Source organism: Pteropus alecto, unplaced genomic scaffold (assembly GCF_000325575.1).
Source record: "Pteropus alecto unplaced genomic scaffold, ASM32557v1 scaffold160, whole genome shotgun sequence".
Classification (NCBI taxonomy): domain Eukaryota; kingdom Metazoa; phylum Chordata; class Mammalia; order Chiroptera; family Pteropodidae; genus Pteropus; species Pteropus alecto.
Window position 1 is genome coordinate 1,262,675 of NW_006429864.1, and position 19,430 is coordinate 1,282,104.

At 52.2% G+C, this 19,430-nt stretch overlaps 2 protein-coding genes across 2 annotated transcripts in view; both read left to right on the forward strand.

Moving 5' to 3' along the window:
• The window catches only part of KCNN1 (potassium calcium-activated channel subfamily N member 1), a 22,734-nt gene extending 5,197 nt beyond the window's left edge, over nt 1–17,537 (forward strand). The window contains exons 3-9 of the mRNA XM_025043877.1: nt 474–569; nt 2,902–3,320; nt 6,212–6,353; nt 9,292–9,402; nt 9,753–9,880; nt 14,552–14,621; nt 17,120–17,537. Of these exons, the coding sequence (XP_024899645.1) occupies nt 474–569; nt 2,902–3,320; nt 6,212–6,353; nt 9,292–9,402; nt 9,753–9,880; nt 14,552–14,621; nt 17,120–17,371 (1,218 nt within the window). The 3' untranslated portion in view covers nt 17,372–17,537. The remainder of the gene's footprint in view (nt 1–473; nt 570–2,901; nt 3,321–6,211; nt 6,354–9,291; nt 9,403–9,752; nt 9,881–14,551; nt 14,622–17,119) is intronic.
• Nucleotides 17,538–19,110: 1,573 nt separating this feature from the next.
• Nucleotides 19,111–19,430, forward strand: part of ARRDC2 (arrestin domain containing 2) — a 7,087-nt gene continuing 6,767 nt past the window's right edge. The window contains exon 1 of the mRNA XM_006904295.3: nt 19,111–19,428. Coding sequence (XP_006904357.1) covers nt 19,346–19,428 — 83 coding nt within the window. The 5' untranslated portion in view covers nt 19,111–19,345. The remainder of the gene's footprint in view (nt 19,429–19,430) is intronic.

Genomic DNA, 19,430 nt, shown 5'->3' on the forward strand with positions numbered 1-19,430 from the left:
GAAAGAGTCCCCACACCCAGAGGAGTTGGCGCTGGGTTACAAATCTGGCTGTGAGTCTTCTTGTGCTGCCTGAGGGTATGTGAGGACAGAGAGAGATCAGGGCTGTGTCAACCCATGAACTCTGAAGTGGTGTAACTGTATGAGGCCAGGCCTTATAAACTATGAAGTGCTATGAAGTGTCTACATGAGGCTAGGCCATATAAACTGTGAAGTACTGTACCCATGCGAGGCCAAGCCTTTTAAATTGTGATGTGCTAGGACTTTAGGAGGTCAGGCCTTTTAAACTATGAAGTACTGGCCCACATAAGACCAGGCCATATAAATTGTAAAGTGCTAGACCCATCTTGCTGTCAGCTCAGGCCTAAGGAGTAAGAACAGGTGCATTGCTTCCTGAGCAAAATGCCCAGGTGTGGGGGTCAGAGGACTATCCACACCCCCAGCATCTTCCTACTGTTTTTTTTCTCTCTGCCCAGGAGTCCCTGTACTCATTCGCACTCAAATGCCTCATCAGCCTCTCCACGGTTATCCTGCTGGGCCTAGTTGTCCTCTACCATGCTCGGGAGATCCAGGTCAGTGCCTGGCTGGGCCAGGATACCCTCCTCCCTGTACCCCAGTGCCCCCCACACCAGCCACCTGGGACCCCAGTTTCTTAAACATAAAAGGACCAAGAGCTTCCTTATAGAAAAAAAAAAGATCTCCGTGATGACGCATCATTTAGACCACCCCCAATTTTCCTGAACGTGTGTCTATGTTTTAATATTTATTGATTATTTGAGAAAAAAAGGGACAGTGAGAGCATGGGGTGGGGGGTGTGAGCTAGCGTCTGGTACACGATGGGCATTTCGCAGCCCTCAGGTCTTCTGAAGTTTTGCAGTGGTGAAAACCAGTGTTCATAGTACCAGGCTCCTTTCCTATTCAATCGGTCCTTGCATTTAAAAGATTTATTATGTGCCACAGAGTTTGTTCTTCTGTTTTGGGGGTTAATCAAAACCAGTTTGGGCCTGAGTCTAGCTCAAGGAGTGTCAGGCAGATGTGCCCACAGCAGACAGACATCACTTGGGTCTGGTGCCAGGTTGCAGGGACACCAAAAGTTGACAGATCTGCCTCTTCACCCCTGGCCTCTGACCCCTGACAGTCTGACAGGAGATGGGCACAGAAGAATCCTGCCTGGGTTGCACCATGTGCAGAAGTTTTGAGGACATCCGGGATCTGGCTCACAGAATGGGCTCTGGATGTGGCTGGGGGCAGCAGAGATGGGGACAGTGACAGCTGAGCTGGAAGGAAGCAGTTCTGAGGGTACAGCCTCTGGGGACAATAGTCTGGCAGTTCCTTAGATAGTTAAACATGGAGTTACCATATGATCCAGCAATTCTATTCCTAGGTATAGATCCAAGAGAAACAAAACATTCACATGAAAACTTGTACATGGATGTTCATAGCAGCCCTATTCACAGCAGCCAAAAAGTGGAAACAACTCAGATGTCTTTAACCGGTATATGGAGAAACAAAATGTGGTCCATCCATATAGTGGGATTGTTATTCATTGTATTATTCATATATTATTGTATTCACATATTATTCATATATTGTCTTATTCAGCTTTAAAAAGAACAAAGCACTGTAAGAGTTTGCTAAGGCTGCTGTAACAAACTTCCACAGCAGGATGGCTTAAACAACAGAAATTTATTCTCTCACAGTTTTGGAGGTTGCAAATCCAAGACCAGGTGCTAACAGGTTTGGTTCCTGGTGAGGCCTGTCTCCTCGAAGTGCAGGTGGCCACTTTCTTGCTGTGTCCTTGCATGGCCTTTTCCCTGTGTTCATCAATCCTTAGTGTCTCTTCCTCTTCTTAAAAGGACACCAGTCCTATAGAATTAGGGCCCCATCCTCATACCTTCATTTAACCTTAATCACCTCTTTAAAGGCCTTGTCTCCAAATACAGTCACATTGGGAGTTAGGGCTTCAACATATGAATTTTGAAGGGACACGATTCAGTCCATACCACTCTGCCCTGTAGCCCATCCCCCAATTCATGTCCTCCTCTGCAAAATGCATTCACCCCATTCCAGTAGCCCCCAAAGTGTTAATCCTGTCTAGCATCAACTCAAAGTCCAAAGTCTTATTTATATCGTCTAAATCACCTATATCAGGTCTAGGTGAGACTGAGGCAAGGTTCTTCTCCAGCTATGAACCAGACAATTCACTGCTTCCAAAATATAGTGGTGAGACAGGCATAGGACAGACATCCCAGTTCCAAAGGAGAGAATCCAAAAGAAGGAGCGATGGGTCCTAATCAAGTCTAAGAGCCAGTAAGGTAGATTACATGAGTTTCGAAGGCTCAGGAGTAATCCTCTTGGCTCAAAGCTCCACCTACCAGGCCCACTGCGGTGGCAATATCTCCCCCTCAGCCATGGCTGGTGGCATGTTGTGACTGACTTCTTTCACTCAGCATGATATAATCAAGGTTCATCCATGTCGTAGTGCTTCATTCCTCCTTATGGCTGAGTAATATTCCACTGTCTGGATGGACGCATTTTGTTCATCTGCTCATCCTTTGATGGACACTTGGGTTGTTTCCACTTCTGGTGATTGTGAATAGTGCTGCTGTAGTTGTACATGTACAAGGATTTGTTCTAACAGCTGTTTTCGTTTCTCTTATGAATCCCACCTAGGAGTGGGATTGCTGGGTCATTGGTCACTATGTTTAACTTTTGGGGGACCATCCGTCCCATGTTTAGTTTGAGTTGTGGCCAACCCCCAGATCTAGGAAGTTTTGTTTATGAGGCCATGTTTCTCCTAAAAGAGGAGTGGGCGGGGTTAGGGGTGGGGTTTTGGGTGGGGGCCCTTGCTGAGGGGCCTGGGTACATGTCAGAGACTCACTGCCTCCCACCTGCCCTCTGCAGCTGTTCATGGTGGACAACGGGGCAGATGACTGGCGCATCGCCATGACGTGCGAACGTGTCCTCCTTATCTCCCTGGAGCTGGCCGTGTGTGCCATCCACCCTGTGCCTGGCCACTACCGTTTCACGTGGACGGCGCGGCTGGCCTTCACGTACGCACCCGCAGCGGCCGAGGCAGACGTGGACGTGCTGCTCTCCGTGCCCATGTTCCTGCGCCTTTACCTGCTGGGGCGCGTTATGCTGCTGCACAGCAAGATCTTCACCGACGCCTCGTCCCGCAGTATCGGGGCGCTCAACAAGATCACTTTCAACACGCGCTTCGTCATGAAAACGCTCATGACCATCTGCCCAGGCACCGTGCTGCTCGTTTTCAGCATCTCCTCCTGGATCATCGCTGCCTGGACCGTGCGCGTATGCGAGAGGTGTGACTTGATCCCAACCTCCACCCTGGTGACCCCATGCCCACCCACTGACCCAGGGCTCCCACAGCCCTCTCCTTCATCCCCTTCACCTCTCTCCTGAGTTCCTGGCCTTAGTAACCATCCCTCAACTCCTTGACTTCAGCCTTGTGTCCCCACCTACCCCTGGCCCCTACCCCAACCCACACACCTCTGGGACCCCAGCCCTCTCTTCCTCTCCCACCCTCCCCCAGGGAGCTCATACTCCTTTTTCTCCCCGCCCCTCCACTCTGTGGGCAGCTGACCTCTGGCCTCTGGCCCAAGCAGTGGAGGCAGCAGGAACAGGGACACTTCTCATTCGCTTGTCTCCCCCACAATTTAACCTGCTCTCCTTCTCCCCTCTGCCCGCCCCGCCGGACTATAGGGAAAACATGTGAGTCCCACCCTTGGCCGAGCTGTGTGCACTGAGCTGCCGCCACCATGCTGCCAGCCAGGAATTTAAGATTAGCTGCCATGAGGGGAGGGAATGGGGAGGTGAGGCGGGGTGGCTAGGACTGGCTAGAGCCCATGGGGCATGGGGAGAGCCCATCTCTGCACCCAGAGCCAGGTGGGATTGAGTCAGTCCCAGGACAGTGGGAGGCAGGCCACTCTCAGGTTGTGTCTACTGGGCATCCTTGGGGGCCTGGTGTCTAAGGCCTGGAGAGGAAAAAAGGCTTTGCTCTGGTGTCTTGTCTGGGTGGCTGACTTCCAGGTCTAGAGTCTGGAGTGAAAGAATACTGGCCCACCCTTTAGGACCTCCCATTCAGGATTTGTTCTGAACAGCCTTGGAAGGTGGTGGGCTATCAACCCAACTTACAGATGAGGAAACTGAGGCTCTCAAGGGAAAAGAGACATTCCCAAAGACCTGTTCCTGGTCATCTCCAGATGCCTGGGGACTCCAGGAGAGGGAGGGGCTCTGCTGGGCCTCTCAGGGCATGGGGGTACTTTGTCGGGAGGGGTGTCTCCTGCCTCTTGCCTAGTTAGGGAAGGCCCTGGAGGGGTCTGTGGTGGGTGGCACTGTGACTGGACTTCCTGGGGGTCTCTGGGCTGGACCTGCCCCCGAGGACCCATGACCTCACCCCTTTAAGCCTCTACTCCACAGACTCCACCTCAGCCTGAAGTGGAGCTCACAGGGGTGAGGGCCCAGCTCTTCCTGTCATGGAGGCTTAGTTCTGGGGGGGGTCACATAGGGTCCCTTTGGACCCATGATGTGCTCCAGTGCCAGTTCTCACAGCCCATCCCCCACCCCCTCAGGGTGGGCTCAGGATCAGAGTCTGAGGAGTGAGAGACAGGTGCCCCTCATCAAGCATCCCTGAGGTCCAGGCTGGGTCATTTCAGGAGCCCCTGGGTGGGGGTAGGAATAGGGTAAGGTAAGGGGGGCAGCCAATCCTAAATTCTGAGCCTATGACACTGCTTGAAACCCCCTCACTCCCCCCGCCCCGCCATGGTTCTGTCCCACCCCTACCCCACCTCCCGCATGCCCCCCACTCCCTGGACCTGGATTGTCCTGAGTGGTTCTGCAGCACCCACCATAATTGCAGCTGGGCCTAGGGCTCCCCCACCTATGGTTGGAGGGCCCCTTTCTCCTCTTGTCTGCTAGGTGGGAGGTGCTGGTCTCCCAAGAAGTGGAGGCTGGGGCAGTTTGGGGCTCAGATACGCCAATGAAAGATGGGGGTCAATTCCTGGTCCTCCACACCTGGCAAGCAACCTGGAAGCCCCCCAGCAGGGTGGAGACTCTCAAACACCAAGCTTGCTGAGAAGGCCTCCATTCCTCCCACCCACTATTGGGGCTTCCCTTCCCTCCTCCCCCTCTTGAACCCCTAACCCCAGCTCCTTCTGCCTGGAATAGCCCTCCTCCAGCTCCCCCTGACTCTCCCCAGCCAGGGACCTACCTCCTTTGTTGACCTCAGTTGACCTCTGACCTTGAATCTCTCCAGGGGAGGTCTCCACCCACTGGCATGGGTATCAGATGGCCTCAGGTCCAGGAAGGAGGGGGTCAGTTGAAAAGGGCTCCTCTGAGCTGGAGGGGCTTTGCAGGCTAGGTGCTGGGCTGGAGCAGGACCTTGAGTTGCCCCCAGACCCAGAGAACCAGCCTCTCAGCCCCACAGCCTAGGCTGACCACAGGTAAAACCTAACCTGTTCATAGCCCATTGTGGCCAGGATTCCAGGCCAGGCTGTGATGGGGACAAAATAGTGTCCTTTGCAGGGCCTTGGGGCCTGTCTCCCCTCCCCGCCAGCTGGGGCTCTTCCCCCAGTGCCATGTGAGCTGCCTCTTCCCTCCTCACCTGTAGACCAACCCCAGACTCAGGATTGGGACAACCGGTGCTGCCTTTCACATATTGACGTCCCTTCTTCTCTCAGGTCCTGGAGTGTGTTCCTCCAGCCTCCCATCTCCCCCAGTAGCCCTCCTCCCTCCTTGGGACCTTGCTGGCTGGGGAAGTTCTGTCTGGTGTCTGACCTGAATCCTCACCTCCACTCCCTGATGCTTCTGGCACCTGTGGCCACCCATGTCCGTGTCTGTCTGTGTGTCTGTCTTTGGGAAGGGGATAAGGTGTACATGTGTGAACCCACGTGGATGCACCCTCACTTGGACCCCTCTCTGCCCCATGACCAGGGCCTGGAGGACAGACATCCTGGGCAGCAGCTTGGGGGTCGGGCAAAGGTATGAGGCTAGAAGGGAGGCTAGGAGGAGGGCGTGGGTGCCCTCCGCCCCATGGGGGCTGCCTCAGGAGCTGACCAGCCCTCCCATGACCACACCTTTATCACTCTGAGCCCCCAGAGTGACCGGTTCCCTACTGTCAAGGCACTGCCCCCAGGGGGTGTGATGAAGGGAGAGGGACTGGTGTGGGCTGACTGGCCCTCCCCACTCTCCCCAGGTACCACGATAAGCAGGAAGTGACCAGCAACTTCCTGGGGGCCATGTGGCTAATCTCCATCACCTTCCTCTCCATCGGCTACGGCGACATGGTGCCCCACACCTACTGCGGGAAGGGTGTGTGCCTGCTCACCGGTATCATGGTAAGGGCCAGGGCCCTTGCACATCCCCTGCCAACAGGAAACTCACCCCATTACAAGTTGTACCACATCACAGTCCCTCTTCATGTCCACCAGCCCCTCTGTGGCCCTCCTGCTTACCTCTGATGTAATACAGAATTTGCACCCTCGGGCTACCTGGGGACATCTCCTCTTGGGGTCTTCCAGCCTTAGATATGCAGCCCCCTGTGTGCTCGCCTGGCTAGATGCTGTGGTCCACTCTGACCAGAGTGTCATTGTGGCCCCTTTATTCTCCTCAGCCCACTTAATTCACAGCCCCTGGATGCAGGGCAAGAGACTTGGTGCTTCCATGACTTAGTTTCCCTGGCTATAACCAGTGTCCACTTCCCCTGCTTGTCGCAAGGATCGAGTCTGTTCATTTATATGAAATGCCTAGATCCATGAATGCCTCGGACACTCACTTAATTCCCCATCCTTTCCTGATTTTGGGGGTGGCCTGAGCAACCCCGCTGAGACCCCATAGTTTGAAGTTTGTCTCGTGTGACTGGGTGGGTCCAGGCAACACCCCATCTCCCTCAGAGATTTCTGAAATTTGTCACACGTAAGGGCAACCTTTAGACATCTGATGCCTTCTCCTTTCCCTGATTCCATCATCAAGTTCCATTCTTCCAGAACTTTCTTTCTCCTCAAGCTTCTTTCATCTCCCCTACAAATGTTTTTCCATGTTTTAGATTATAAATTGTCCCAAGCACAGAGAACTCCTCTCCCTACCCCGTAGTTAATAACATGCTCACCTGTGAAAAATCAGTAAATGCTCATAGGCCATCTGATTCCACACCAGGGGCCACCGCAGGCCACTCCCTCGAGTGTTTCCTTCCTTTTTTCAGTACAGAGAGAAGCGTTTGTTCTTGGAAAAACATGACACTATCCCCACAATTCCTTTCCTCCCAAGAGGGAGGGGCTGGTTTGCCGGGACTCAGCCCAGCCCCCTTCACCGCATGTAGACTGTCCCCAGTTGTCACCATCTCTCAAAGCCTAAAGCCCAGTCGCTCTGTCTCTCTTCACCTCTCATCCCCTCCCATTTGGACACAGCTGGGATCCGTGTCCTCCTGCCCCCACCAAGGCCACCCTTTTCCTGGCCCAGCTGAACACAGCCCTTCTCTCGTGAAATAGCATCACACATATTTGCTTCTGTTATTTTGTGACAGTGAAAGGGCAACAAAGAAAGATCTGCCACAGTCCCCTCCTCCCTCCCCCAGCAAATGAACTTTACAAATGAACAAACAAACAAACAAACAAACAAAAAACTGAAGATAAGACGAGGGCTTTAAATCCAGAAAACCTTCAGTGAAATGAAAAAGCTGTGTTCCCTTCTCTGGGATTCAGCTCCTTCCAGAAAATCAGTTCCATGTCCAGCCTGCAGCTCACTCCCTACCCTTGCCCCCAGTATATGCATGCACAGTCATGCTTGGATCCCTTTTAGCTGCTCTGTTAGCCCTCTGTTCCATCTGTGCCCAAGTGTGTCCCCTCCCGGTCACTGCCCCATGGACTCGCTCCCTTCCACTGTCACACCAACCGCGTGTTTCCCCTTCTTGACCTTCAAGGCATCTCAGCATGACCTCCTCTGAGCTCGGCATTTTCCACTTAGCATTTTTCTCTCAACACGGCATCCATGCTGTTGTGCGGAGCTGTCATCCATTCTTTTCCTCTGCTGCATAGTATTCCACAGGCAGGTTTCCAGCATGTTGCTTTGCCCCCAATTGCCAGGGCTTTTCCTAAGAAGGGGCTCCTGGGTGCTCCCAAGATCTTCGTTCTGGCCAAGAACCCTCAACTTTGTGCCCACCCTGCCAGGCTGGGCATGTTGGCTTCCAGACCCAACCAGGACAGTCTGACAGTGTCCCTGGCCCCTTCCTTTCCCTCCCCATAAATGTTTCCTTTTATCCCTAGAAAAACTGAACTATTCCCCCTTCCCATTGACTCCCAGGGCCTGACCTCTGTCTCTTTCCATCCTGTACTTAGCAGCCACAGGACGAAACAGCAGGCAGGTGAGCCACCAGGGACAGCCTGCAGCACACGTGGGGAGACAACCTTTTGGCCCCATCACTTGTCCCTGCCACCTGCCTTCTGGCCACTCCTGAGGCTGATGACACCTCCTGAGTACACTAGGCTCCTTGATAAAACCTCCCCCTTTCCCACTCCTGAGTCGCTTTTTGCTGCCCCCTACCCATACCTGTCTGCCCTTCATTACCCCTTGGGGCCTCACTCCTGCCCTCTTCCCCGGTGGCCCCCGAGAAGGCAAGCGAGTCCTCTCTGACCTCCTTCCCTAGCTAGGGTCTGGCTGCCATTTAGGGTGTCCTGGGGAGGGTGGTTGTACCCAGCAGGGAGCCCACATGGGGAGGCACTCCTCCCCCAACTTCCCTGCCTCCTGAGACCTGCACTTAGCCTCTTCCTCTTGCAAATGCCCCACTGTGGGTAACCCGCTGGCTCTTCCCTCACATTGTCCATATCACCCACCAGCTGACTCTTGTTACTGCTCAACTACCTGCCAGCCTGGTCTCTGTCCCCAACACGTATACCCTGAAGCCATGACAGAGATGCTTCTAAATCCTCCCACCTCTGTGGTCGTTGGCCCTGAATGTGCCTGCTGATCCTGCTGTTTCTAGTCCCTTTCTTATCTCTGAGCCTCAATTTCCCCCTCTGCCCAATGGAGATAAGAGTAGTCCTACGTCTCCACGTTGCTGGAATCAAATGAGCTAATCTGTGGGACACACTCCCCAGACGTTTGACGTATAAAGCAAGTGGGGTCATAAGTCAGTAAGCTAATTCTATGCTAACACTGTGGGCTTGGAGGGTAAAGGCAAGGGTGGAACCAAGGCTTCCTGGAGGAGGGAGGATGTCCTGCTTGTGGCCTGGGACCCATATGAAGTGGACACTGATGTGCCCTTCCCCTCCCCCCATGCAGGGGGCTGGCTGCACGGCGCTTGTGGTGGCCGTAGTGGCCCGGAAACTGGAGCTCACCAAAGCAGAGAAGCATGTGCACAACTTCATGATGGACACGCAGCTCACCAAGCGGGTAAGGGCGCCAGCCCCCATCACAGTTACCCCTTCCCAGTTGTCAAGGGCAGACCCTCCCCACCTTATTTCTGCACACACCAGGCTCACCCATGTGTGTGCCAAGACTGAACTGGGCTCAGCCACTTATAGGAACATCCATGAGCCGTGCACAGCGATGGGGCAGTGGCCACAGGTGGATACCTGTGTGCCCAGTTACAGTCTAGCTGTGGGCTGCACAGTGAGAGGCAGGGATTCTGGGGCCAAGCAGCCAGACGCAACTTATAAGCTGTCTGACTTTGGCAGGTCAGCTTCTCTGTGCCTCAGTTTCTCTATGTATATAATGGGGAACTGTTCTTTCTCTGGTCCCAGGTAAAAAATGCCGCCGCTAACGTTCTCAGGGAGACGTGGCTCATCTACAAACACACCAGGCTGGTGAAGAAGCCAGACCACGCCCGGGTTCGGAAACACCAGCGTAAGTTCCTCCAAGCCATCCATCAGTAAGTCCAGCACCTTTCCCACTCACGTTTCTGTATCCGCCTGGTGCGGAGGCAGCCGTGACCCCCGGGGAGGAGGCCTTGGGCCAGGCCACACAGCACAGCATGGCCTTGTCATGGCCCCTCCCATGCCGGGTGGTCAGAAGCTTCTGTTGGGTGGGATGGTGGGATGGTCAGAGGGGGACACACAATGGACACACTTGTCCGAGGAAATCACCTTTGATAAGTTATGCAACCCACCCAACATAAATGACAGGGAGCATATTTTATTCTCTGGAATAGCCAAAATGATTTTACCCCTTAGACATTGAAGCAATTTCCTCTTTCGCTTTGGCTTCCAGAAAGCTCAGAATTAAATTTGTGGCCTGTTGCATAAGCTCATGTAGGATAATTAGAAATTACTTAATTTCCTCTGTTGTCTTTTTGTCCTGAGGATTATTTAATCAAGTAGTTCTCATCCTTGGCTGCTCACTGGAGTCACCCGAGGAGCTTTAAAAAATCCCACAGGTGGCACCCAACACCAGTTACAGTACAGTCTGGGATGCAGCCTGGGTTTAAATTTAAGTTCTTTAGGTGAGTCCAATGTGAAACCAGAGTTGGCCAACTTTTTCTGTAAAGGGCCAGACAGTAAATATTTCAAGCTTTGTGGACCCGATGGTCTCTGTCGCAACTACTCTATTCTGCCATCTTAGCAGGAAGGCAGTGAAGATGAATGAGTTTATACTCCAATAAAAACTTTATTTTCCAAAACAGGCATTGGGCCATATCTGGCCCACAGGCCATGATATGCCAGTTACCATCCATTAGAAATATCATGTGAGCCACATACATAATTTTAAATGTTCTAGTAGCCACATTTTTTTACAAAGCAAAAGGAAGCAAGTCAAATGTAATATGCTTATTTAGTAGACACAAAATATTATCATCGTAACTTGATTAACATAAAAACAATTAATGAGGTATTTTGTACTAAATCTTTGAAGTCCATCGTGTATTTTACACTTACAGCTCATTTTTATTCAGACCAGCCACATTTCAAGTGCTCAGCGGTTACACCTAGGACATATGAGACAGCACCCTATCTAGAATTTAAACAGCTCCAAATCCTATAGGAATGAGGCACTCAAATATAAATTATAGTCGAGTCACATGGTACCTGATTTAAAATAGTAAAAATGTGTTTTTAGGCACTTTTTAGTATGAGCCGTGAGTTCCCATCTCTCACATTGTGGGCAACCCCATTCACTATGGCTCCCTGCCCCAAGAGCCCCCAGGCCAGACTCGGGCTCATGGGTCAGAGAGTGAGATGAACAGTGTTAGGATCTGAACTCATACAGTGGGAAGGTAACTGAGTCAGCCATGGAGCACAGAGCCGAGAGGCAGCACTAAAAACACCAGTGGGGTAGGGAGGGTGGGTGAAGGGAGAGCCCAGGGTATGGCTGGGGTGCCAGAAGGTAGAGTGTGACCATTTACCAGGGAGAGACCAGGCCATGGGAGAAGCAGCTCAGCCAGCTGGATTTTAATTTCACGATTGTTTAATTATTTTTGCCTCTTTTTATAAAGCAGCTTTATTAAGGTATAATCAACATAGAGTCAACTGCACCTATTTAAATGGTTCAGTTTTATCAGTGTTAAATATACACACATGAAATTATCATCACGGTGAAGATTATGAACACATTCATCACCCCAAAAGTTTCCTTGTTCTGCTTACTGCCCTTGTCTTTTAGCTAGAGTTTAATCCATTTACATTTATTGTGTTTGCTGTTATAACTGGGTGATTTCTGATAAGAGTCTCTACTTCCTAGGACTGCAGAGAGGTCTAAATGAGATGATGTGCAGAAATGCCTGGCATAGTCCCTGGCACAGAACAAATGCTTGGTAACACATGGCACTCCCCACCCTCCTTGTTCTCTGCTTCTGCTTTCACCATCACCTAAAAAGCAGGGAGATGAGCTGGTATTCAGCTTACTCAACTTCACTGTGCCCAGGTGTTAGCCCTACCTCCTAACGACACCTTGAGACTCTTGAGGACAGAGAATTCTCCTTGTTAACCCTTCCACAGTTGTTGACTTACCACTGGGTCCCAGTCTGGTCTCTGCCACCTAACTGTGGGGCCTGGGCAAGTGACTATGCTTCTCCAAGTTTCATTTTATTATCTGTAAAGTGGAGATGATGGCACTGTACCTTTTCCCTGGGAATGAGGTGGAGATCGAACACAGTTGGGGTGACCAGATGACTCACTTGCACCTGAGTGCCACACAGTATTTCTAAATTTGGGAACTGGCATTGTTATTGTCACCCTCGATATGGTCATTTTGTAACTCCACAAGCATTTCCTTCACCAGCGGTGTGCCAGGCATGGGGGATACAGACATGGCCCTGCCCTGGACCTTGCCCCATGGCATGTTCCAGAAGGTTCTTTGAGGGGAGTAAGTGTGTGAGAATTGAGAAGAGGCAAGGGAAAAGGCACCTCTCTGTGAGTTATCTGTGTCCATTTGTTCTGTGGTAGGACTGTCTCACTCACCCTTAGATATCCCTGCATCCCTCAAAGAAAAATAGTGGCCCTGTTAGAACAGCTGATGAAATTAAGCAAGTTTGAACTAGGGCCTGAGGGTGGATGGGATTTGGGTAGGAAATTGAGAAGTGGGCAGGCATACTAAAGAATGCTCACAGCTGGGGCAAAGGCAGGGAGGTGGGAATGAGTATGCTCTGCAGGCATGAGGCAGCCATGTCAGCATGTCCTTGAGCTGGAAAGGCCCCACTGTGGGAGCACTGTATGCACAGCCAGGGCAAGAGAAGAAATGGTCTTGGGGAAGATGGATTGAGGAGCACAGCCTGGGTTTGGTGAGTGTATGCATTTCCCAGGACTGCTGTAACAAAGTACCATGAAGTGGGTGGTTTAAAACAACAGAACTTATGATCACTGTCTTGGAGGCTAGATCACCAAAATCAAGGTGTTGGCAAGGCCATGCTCCCTCTGAAGGTGCTAGGGGAGGGTCTGCTCCATGCCTCTCTCCTAGCTTCTGGCAGCCTCAGGGGTTCCTTGGCTTCTAGATGCATCATTGAAATTCTCCATTTTCATATGGCGTTCTCCCTGTGTCCTCCCTCTGTGCATGTCTGTGTCCAAATTTTACTCTTTTGTTAAGGACACTAGTCATATTGGATTAGGGTCCATTCCAGTGACTCGTCGTTTTAATTAATTAATGAATTAATTATTTTTTATGGTGACGTTGGTTAATGAAATCCAATAAGTTTCAGCTGTACACTTTAACTGTAAGGCATATATATGTTTACACTGTGTGTTCACCTCCCATAGTTAGATTTCTTTCTGTCACCACATATTTGACCCCCTTTACCCTGTCTACCTCCCCCCTCCCCCCACCCGCTACCCTCTACCAATGATTCATCTTAACCTGCTTAAATCTGCAATGACCCTATTTCTAAATAAGGTCACATTCTGAAGTCCTGGGGGTTAGGTTCAATATATCTTTTGTGGGAGACACAGTTCAACCCATATAACAGGAAGGTTCCTGAGAAGTCAAGAATGACTTCCCCAGGGAAGATATGTCAGGGCCCTTCAGCAGGCCCTTGGGACTGGGGCTGGCTGGGGATTAGGTCCTCTCAGGGACCCTGGCAGAACCCAGCATGGTGGGCCCCAAGGGGCCTCCCTGAGCATCCATCACATGTGGGCACACACAGGTTTAGTTTGGACCAGTGAGAGAGAGAGTCCTACTGGGAACCATTTCCATAGACAAGTTTAGCTATAGAAGGCATGGAGAGGAAGGGCGAGGACACATACTGGCCAATTCCCCACCCTCTTGGTCAGCTACCTGGAGGCCAAGGACACGGAGGCTGAGTAGCAGACGCAGTCCAAATCCTTCCAGGGTGCTGGTAGGCAATGGCTTTGCCCTTCTGAGCCTCATTTTCCCACTCAAGAAACATCATGGGCATAGTTTTCTGGACTAAATGTCACCTCTGGGGCCAGGTGTCCAGCACAGGTTGGCAGACAGTGGGCCTGCAGGATGAAGGCCCACTTTGCATTTGTCTTGGCTCGAACTAGATGGTAGACACTGATGGAGGGAGAGGGCAGAGGACAGACGCATCCCTGAGGGGCTGGCACTGCCCTCACAGAGGCCAGGCCCTTCCCTAGAGCCTGGGCAGCAGCCCCTCAGCTGTCCAGGGCCCACAGCTCAACCCTGGGGTCATGCACGCAGGAGAAGGGCAGGGCTGGGCATGCGCTGCTCAGCAGCACTGAGATTAAAATTGCTATGTGATTTCTCTCTGCTCCGCCGGGTCCTGTCAGAGCTCAGAAGTAAGTCTCTTCCTGGGGGTCAGGGGTGCATGGTGGTCATGGGACAGGGCACACACCTAGAGCAGCTTGTGGAGGTGGACAGGGCTTGTGTCCACTCTGCAGACCAATGCAGGCTTCACCTGGGCCTGGGAATCCAAGCTTCTGAGACATCATGAGTTGGGCTGTGTGGCTGAGCTAGCCTCCAGGCCCTGCTATTTCTTGCATGCGGGGAGGGAATGGACTACAGGGGTCCTAACCCCAACTTCTGCCTCATACTCCCCCTGCATGTCTCACATGGTAACCCTGGGTGGGGCAGGTGCATGAAGGATCCCCCACCCAATGCAGCCATCACCTAACCCCACCCACGCACCTGTCCCCAGGCTCCGGAGTGTGAAGATTGAGCAGGGGAAGCTGAATGATCAGGCCAACACGCTTGCCGACCTGGCCAAGGTGAGCAGGGAAGGTCCAGGTGGGGAGGCTCCTCAGGCCAAGAGGGACTGGTTGGGTGCCCAGGGGAGAAAGGGGGAACATTCAGTAAAAGACAGGGCCCAGCTCCTGCTGAGGGAGGGACAGCACTGGCACCAATAGGGCAGGCAGGTGACATAAGCAAGGGATGCAGGGTAGGCAGGACAAGCCATCAAGGAATACCAGCTCTGTCTGCAAGAGTCCACTGTGACCAGAGGCTCTGATTGTGAGAAGAACTCTGGGAATCTATGTCTGTATAGAAACGCTACTTTTAATATTGGCAAAGATTTTATTTGTAAAAAATCAGTATCTAAGAAAATAGCTTTAATAAAAATATGTAATTAGTGGGCAAAATTGGTGATGTGGTAATTTTGGTATGGATATAAATTCAAATTATAGCATCAGCAGAAAGCTAATTAGTATAGCAATTAAACACCTTTCAGGAAATTAAAGCTCTTGATTGCAAGAGCTCCGTAAGATCAGTTTGTGCTATAAATGGATCTATTTGTTGGTTCTAATATCAAGTCCTACTCTTTTCCGTTTTTTGTTCATCGATTAAAACAGTGGTCCTCAACATTTTTGGCACCAGGGACCAATGCTCCAATGAGAATCTAATGCCTGATGATCTGAGGTGGAGCTGAGGCGGTGATGCTAGCGCTGGGGAGCTGCAGCAAACACAGATGAAGCTTCACTTGCTCCCTCGCCAGGCACTCACCTCCTGCTGTGCGGCCTGGTTCTTAACAGGCCATGGACCAGTACTGGTCCACAGCCTGGGGGTTGGGGACCCCTGCATTAAAAGATATGGCAACTGACCCGATTTTAGTTAGGTGAGCTCTTAGAATGTTTTCACACTATTCTGAATTTGCTCCTGACCAATGATGTGCATTTCATAAATAGTTCATGTGTGAGCTTTGCTTATTGTCCCCACCCCCTAATCAATTAATTAGTCTGAGACTAATTTAATATTATCTTTAGAAGATGTTAAGTCTTACCCTATTTTACTTCTTATACCCAGCTCATTTTGGATTCACTCTTTTCCTCATTATCAAGAGATTGCAAAATAATTTAATATTAACCTATTTAATTTGGAAGAGAACAGTACAGAGAAAAAAGAAATAATTCAAATGGTAGTTGAAAGAACTTAACCCTAAGAGCTTATAGAAATCATAGGTCAACTAATTTGGTGCCATATGAGATTATAGCCAAAAATATAGAATACCTGGGAAAAACTCAGATACTAGGAATTATAATTTGAATTATCCATATCACACTTTGTTAACATAAATGATTGAAATTTGAATTTTTAAGTTATTTAAATCTTGTAATCACGGTGGTATACTTTCAAAATACATTTCACAAAAGCTTTGAAAGTCTTTTAGATGAGATTGTATGAGTTTCTAATTTTTTTAATTAAACGAGGTTAAAATATTTTCCATTCTTAAATTTTCATGCTTTCCTTTCCAAAGTTGCTGATTTAATTTGTATCTCTCTGACAAAAATAAAATGTATATCCTAAGTTTTAAAAAATTTTTTTTTAAAACTCAGGGCCAAAATGAACCATCCCAGGGCTGAATGCCTCCAGATGTTATGCTTTTGCCCTGGGGACTGTGGTTCTGTAAGGCAGGCCCGGGTGAAGGTCAGTGGCCCTAGGAGTTGTCTCAAGGTGCTTGCACGCCCCTCCCCTTCAGCGGAGTCAGCCTACCAGTAACAGAAGGAAAGTGGGGCACGGCAGAGGAAAGGCCTGGAGGCTGGAAAGGAGGGACTGCGGGTACCGAAATCGGCGCCTCATCCTGTCTCTCTCCCACGGAGCAAGGGGTCGGGGGTATTTTACCCCCTCAGCTGCACTGTCCCTTCAGTCCAACCCTCGGAAGCCTGGGATGGGTGGTAGGCTGCGGTCCGCCTTGGGGTCTGGTCCCGCAGACCTAGGGTTAGACTGGGTACGATGTTCTAGCGCCACCTGGTGGCAAGAGTAGCGTCTGCACCGACAGCTGTTTCCGCATGGCCGGCCTCCTCCTCCAGCTCTGGGTCCCGTTAGGACAGTGTAGCACCAACCCCTGCTGGCTGCACTGTGGGGAGCAGCGAGGTGGTGGGGATGCCCCCTCGTCTACCATAACAGTAATTGTTATGGCTGTCGTATTCCCAGCCTGTGATTGGGTCATATCCTTGGGTAGTCACCTGTCGCTCCAGACCCCTTGTACCATTCCCAGTCTAATGTGCCACATGGCCAGTTAAATCCCTTAGGGCAGCTCTGACCACAGCCATCTGGCCCCAGGACCTCCCTCAGCCTTTCTCAGGTCTGCTGACCCAAGCCTGGCATTCAAGACCTGTCTATCCCCTCACCTATTCTCTCACCATTCCCTGGGGGCCAACAGGAGAACATGCAGGGCTGGGGGTGTCCTCACAGTCACAACCATCTCTCTGTGTGTCTGTCCCTCCCTGTCTAACTTGGCCTCTTCTCTCTCCCACCTCTTTGTCTTGGGCAGACACAGAATGCCATGTACGACCTCATGTCGGAGTTGCACGCTCAGCACGAGGACCTTGAGGCCCGTCTGGCTGCTCTCGAAAGCCGCCTGGATTCACTGGGGACCTCCCTGCAGGCCTTGCCTGGCCTCATTGCCCAAGCCATACACCCACTGCCCCCCCCACCCCTGCCTCCATGGCCTGGCCCCCCGGACTGGGCAACCCGGAACCCCCCATGCCAGCGGCCGCCCGTGACCCCTTCAGATTGCGGGTGATGGCCCTGCACACCACCGGACCCCACAGTCTTGGCCATCGTGTGGCCAGCACCAACATGCCATCCAGGAAGCCCTGTCCAATGGCACCTCTTGGAGTTCAAAGAGCCAGAGCTGAGTTGGGCAGAGTGGCCGGGGACCCACCCCACCCAGACTGTCTGGGCAGAGGGCAGAGCTGGACCGCAGACAAGGGCAGGGGTGACTGCTGCCTCCCTAGTTGGAGCTGGAGGAGCCTGGAGCTTCCTCTGGTCCCCTGGCCCCCGGACTTTCCCCAGGCCCCTGGTGGGCTCGGAACAACAGGGAGAGAGGTCCTTGCCAGTTCTGAATAAAGCAGGACCCACCCAGTTGCTGCGTATTATGCATGGGGGGGGGGCGGGGATACTCATAATTACAACCCGGGAGGTGAACACCCAGCCCAGGGTCTCAGAATGAATGTGGGGGTCAAGGTGAGCCTGTCTCCATCACTTTCCTAGCTTGGTAGTCTGCTGGGCATGGCCCAATACCAGCCTAGGCTGCAGTTGATAATCAGACATCCTTCCCTTTGAACAGTTGACTTTGTTGGCACACCCACTGTAGGCCAGTTGCCAGTGAGGCATGGTCCAATGGAGAAGATGCCATGGGTAAGGAGGGCCATTCAGTGTTCATTGCACATGTATTAAGCACCTACCATATACAGGGAATATAATGTAAATTATTAGACTTGTCACCAGAACCTGACCAGGGTAAGATGGGGAAACTGAGGATCAGAGATGTTAAGCCACCTGTCTGGGGGCTATAGGGTGAAGAGGAGTGAGCCAAGACTCAAACTTGGGAGCCCATAGGCCACAGTGAAGAACCTGGACTAGGTGGAGGGCACTCCATGGCAGGGGGGCTGGTATAAGTTGGGGAGGGTGTGGTGCGATCCTGGAGTTAAAGTGGCCCCTCTGGGGTGGGCTGGAAAGGAAGGTTCTAGACCCAAGTAGAATCACACAGGTCCCTCCAGTCCTTGGGCTTGGGGTGCTAGGGTTGGGTAGGGGTGGCTGGCACTTGGCAGATCCTCGGCCCTGAGCAGAATAGGGAGGAGGGCCTGGCCCCAGAGGAGACTAATCTGGGCCCAGTGGAGAGCCCAGGCCCTGGCAGCCTCTAATAAGGCTACTGGCCACCTGGCTCCTGGAGATAGGTTGAGTGCAAGAGAGAGAAGGGTGTGGGGAGGTGCAGGTGGGCTGTGATCATACCTGGATTTGAAACCTAGTTGCCTCTGGTAAGGGAGCATCTGTTTCCTTAGCCGTAAGATCTAGTGATGAGACTAGGGCACAGGGCTCACCCTCGGGTGCACCTAGTCTTATGGAGGAGCCACAGTAAACACATAGCAGCCACAAACAGTGAGCAGAGCCGTAAAGAAAGAAACAAAGCCAGAGTTTGACTAGTGGACTCAGGAAGTGACATTTGGGCATGGGTGGGGGGTGGGTTGGAGAGTGGATCTGAGCAAGGGCGTTCCTTGCTAAAGAACAGCCAGTGCAATGGCCAAGAGGCAAGAACTGAGCTTGGTGTGTTTGGGAAACAACCAGGAGGTGGCAGGGACAGGAGGAGATAGGAAGCTGGGGCAGCGCCTGGGGCCCAAGGTGCCGGTTGGGGGACACATGAGACCACAAGGAACAGCCCAGTGGCTGCCTCTGCTTTGCGCCAGCCACATCCGCCCCCGCCCGCCTGTGACTCATCAACACCGACCCTACAAAAACAGGGCCCGCCCCGCGCTGGGGGGTGGCAAAGTCAATAGCTCGGGCAAGAGGGCAGCACATCCCCCGAGGCACGTCACGGGGGCGGATGCCGAGGACCAGGAAGTCTGCGGAGGCCCACGACGCCTGCACAAGTTCTCGGAGAAAGAGCGGGAGTGCCCGCGACGGAGAGGACGAGCGCTGAGACACGGGAGGCCCGCGGTGAGCGTGGTGACCGCGCGGCCCGGCCGCGCTGTCCCTGCGGTGCACCCAGGCCCGCGCCATGCGCCGGGGAGGCGTGCGCACCTTCGCGCTGGAGCTGGCCCGGGGCCCTGGCGGCGCGTACCGCGGCGGGGAGCGACTGTGCG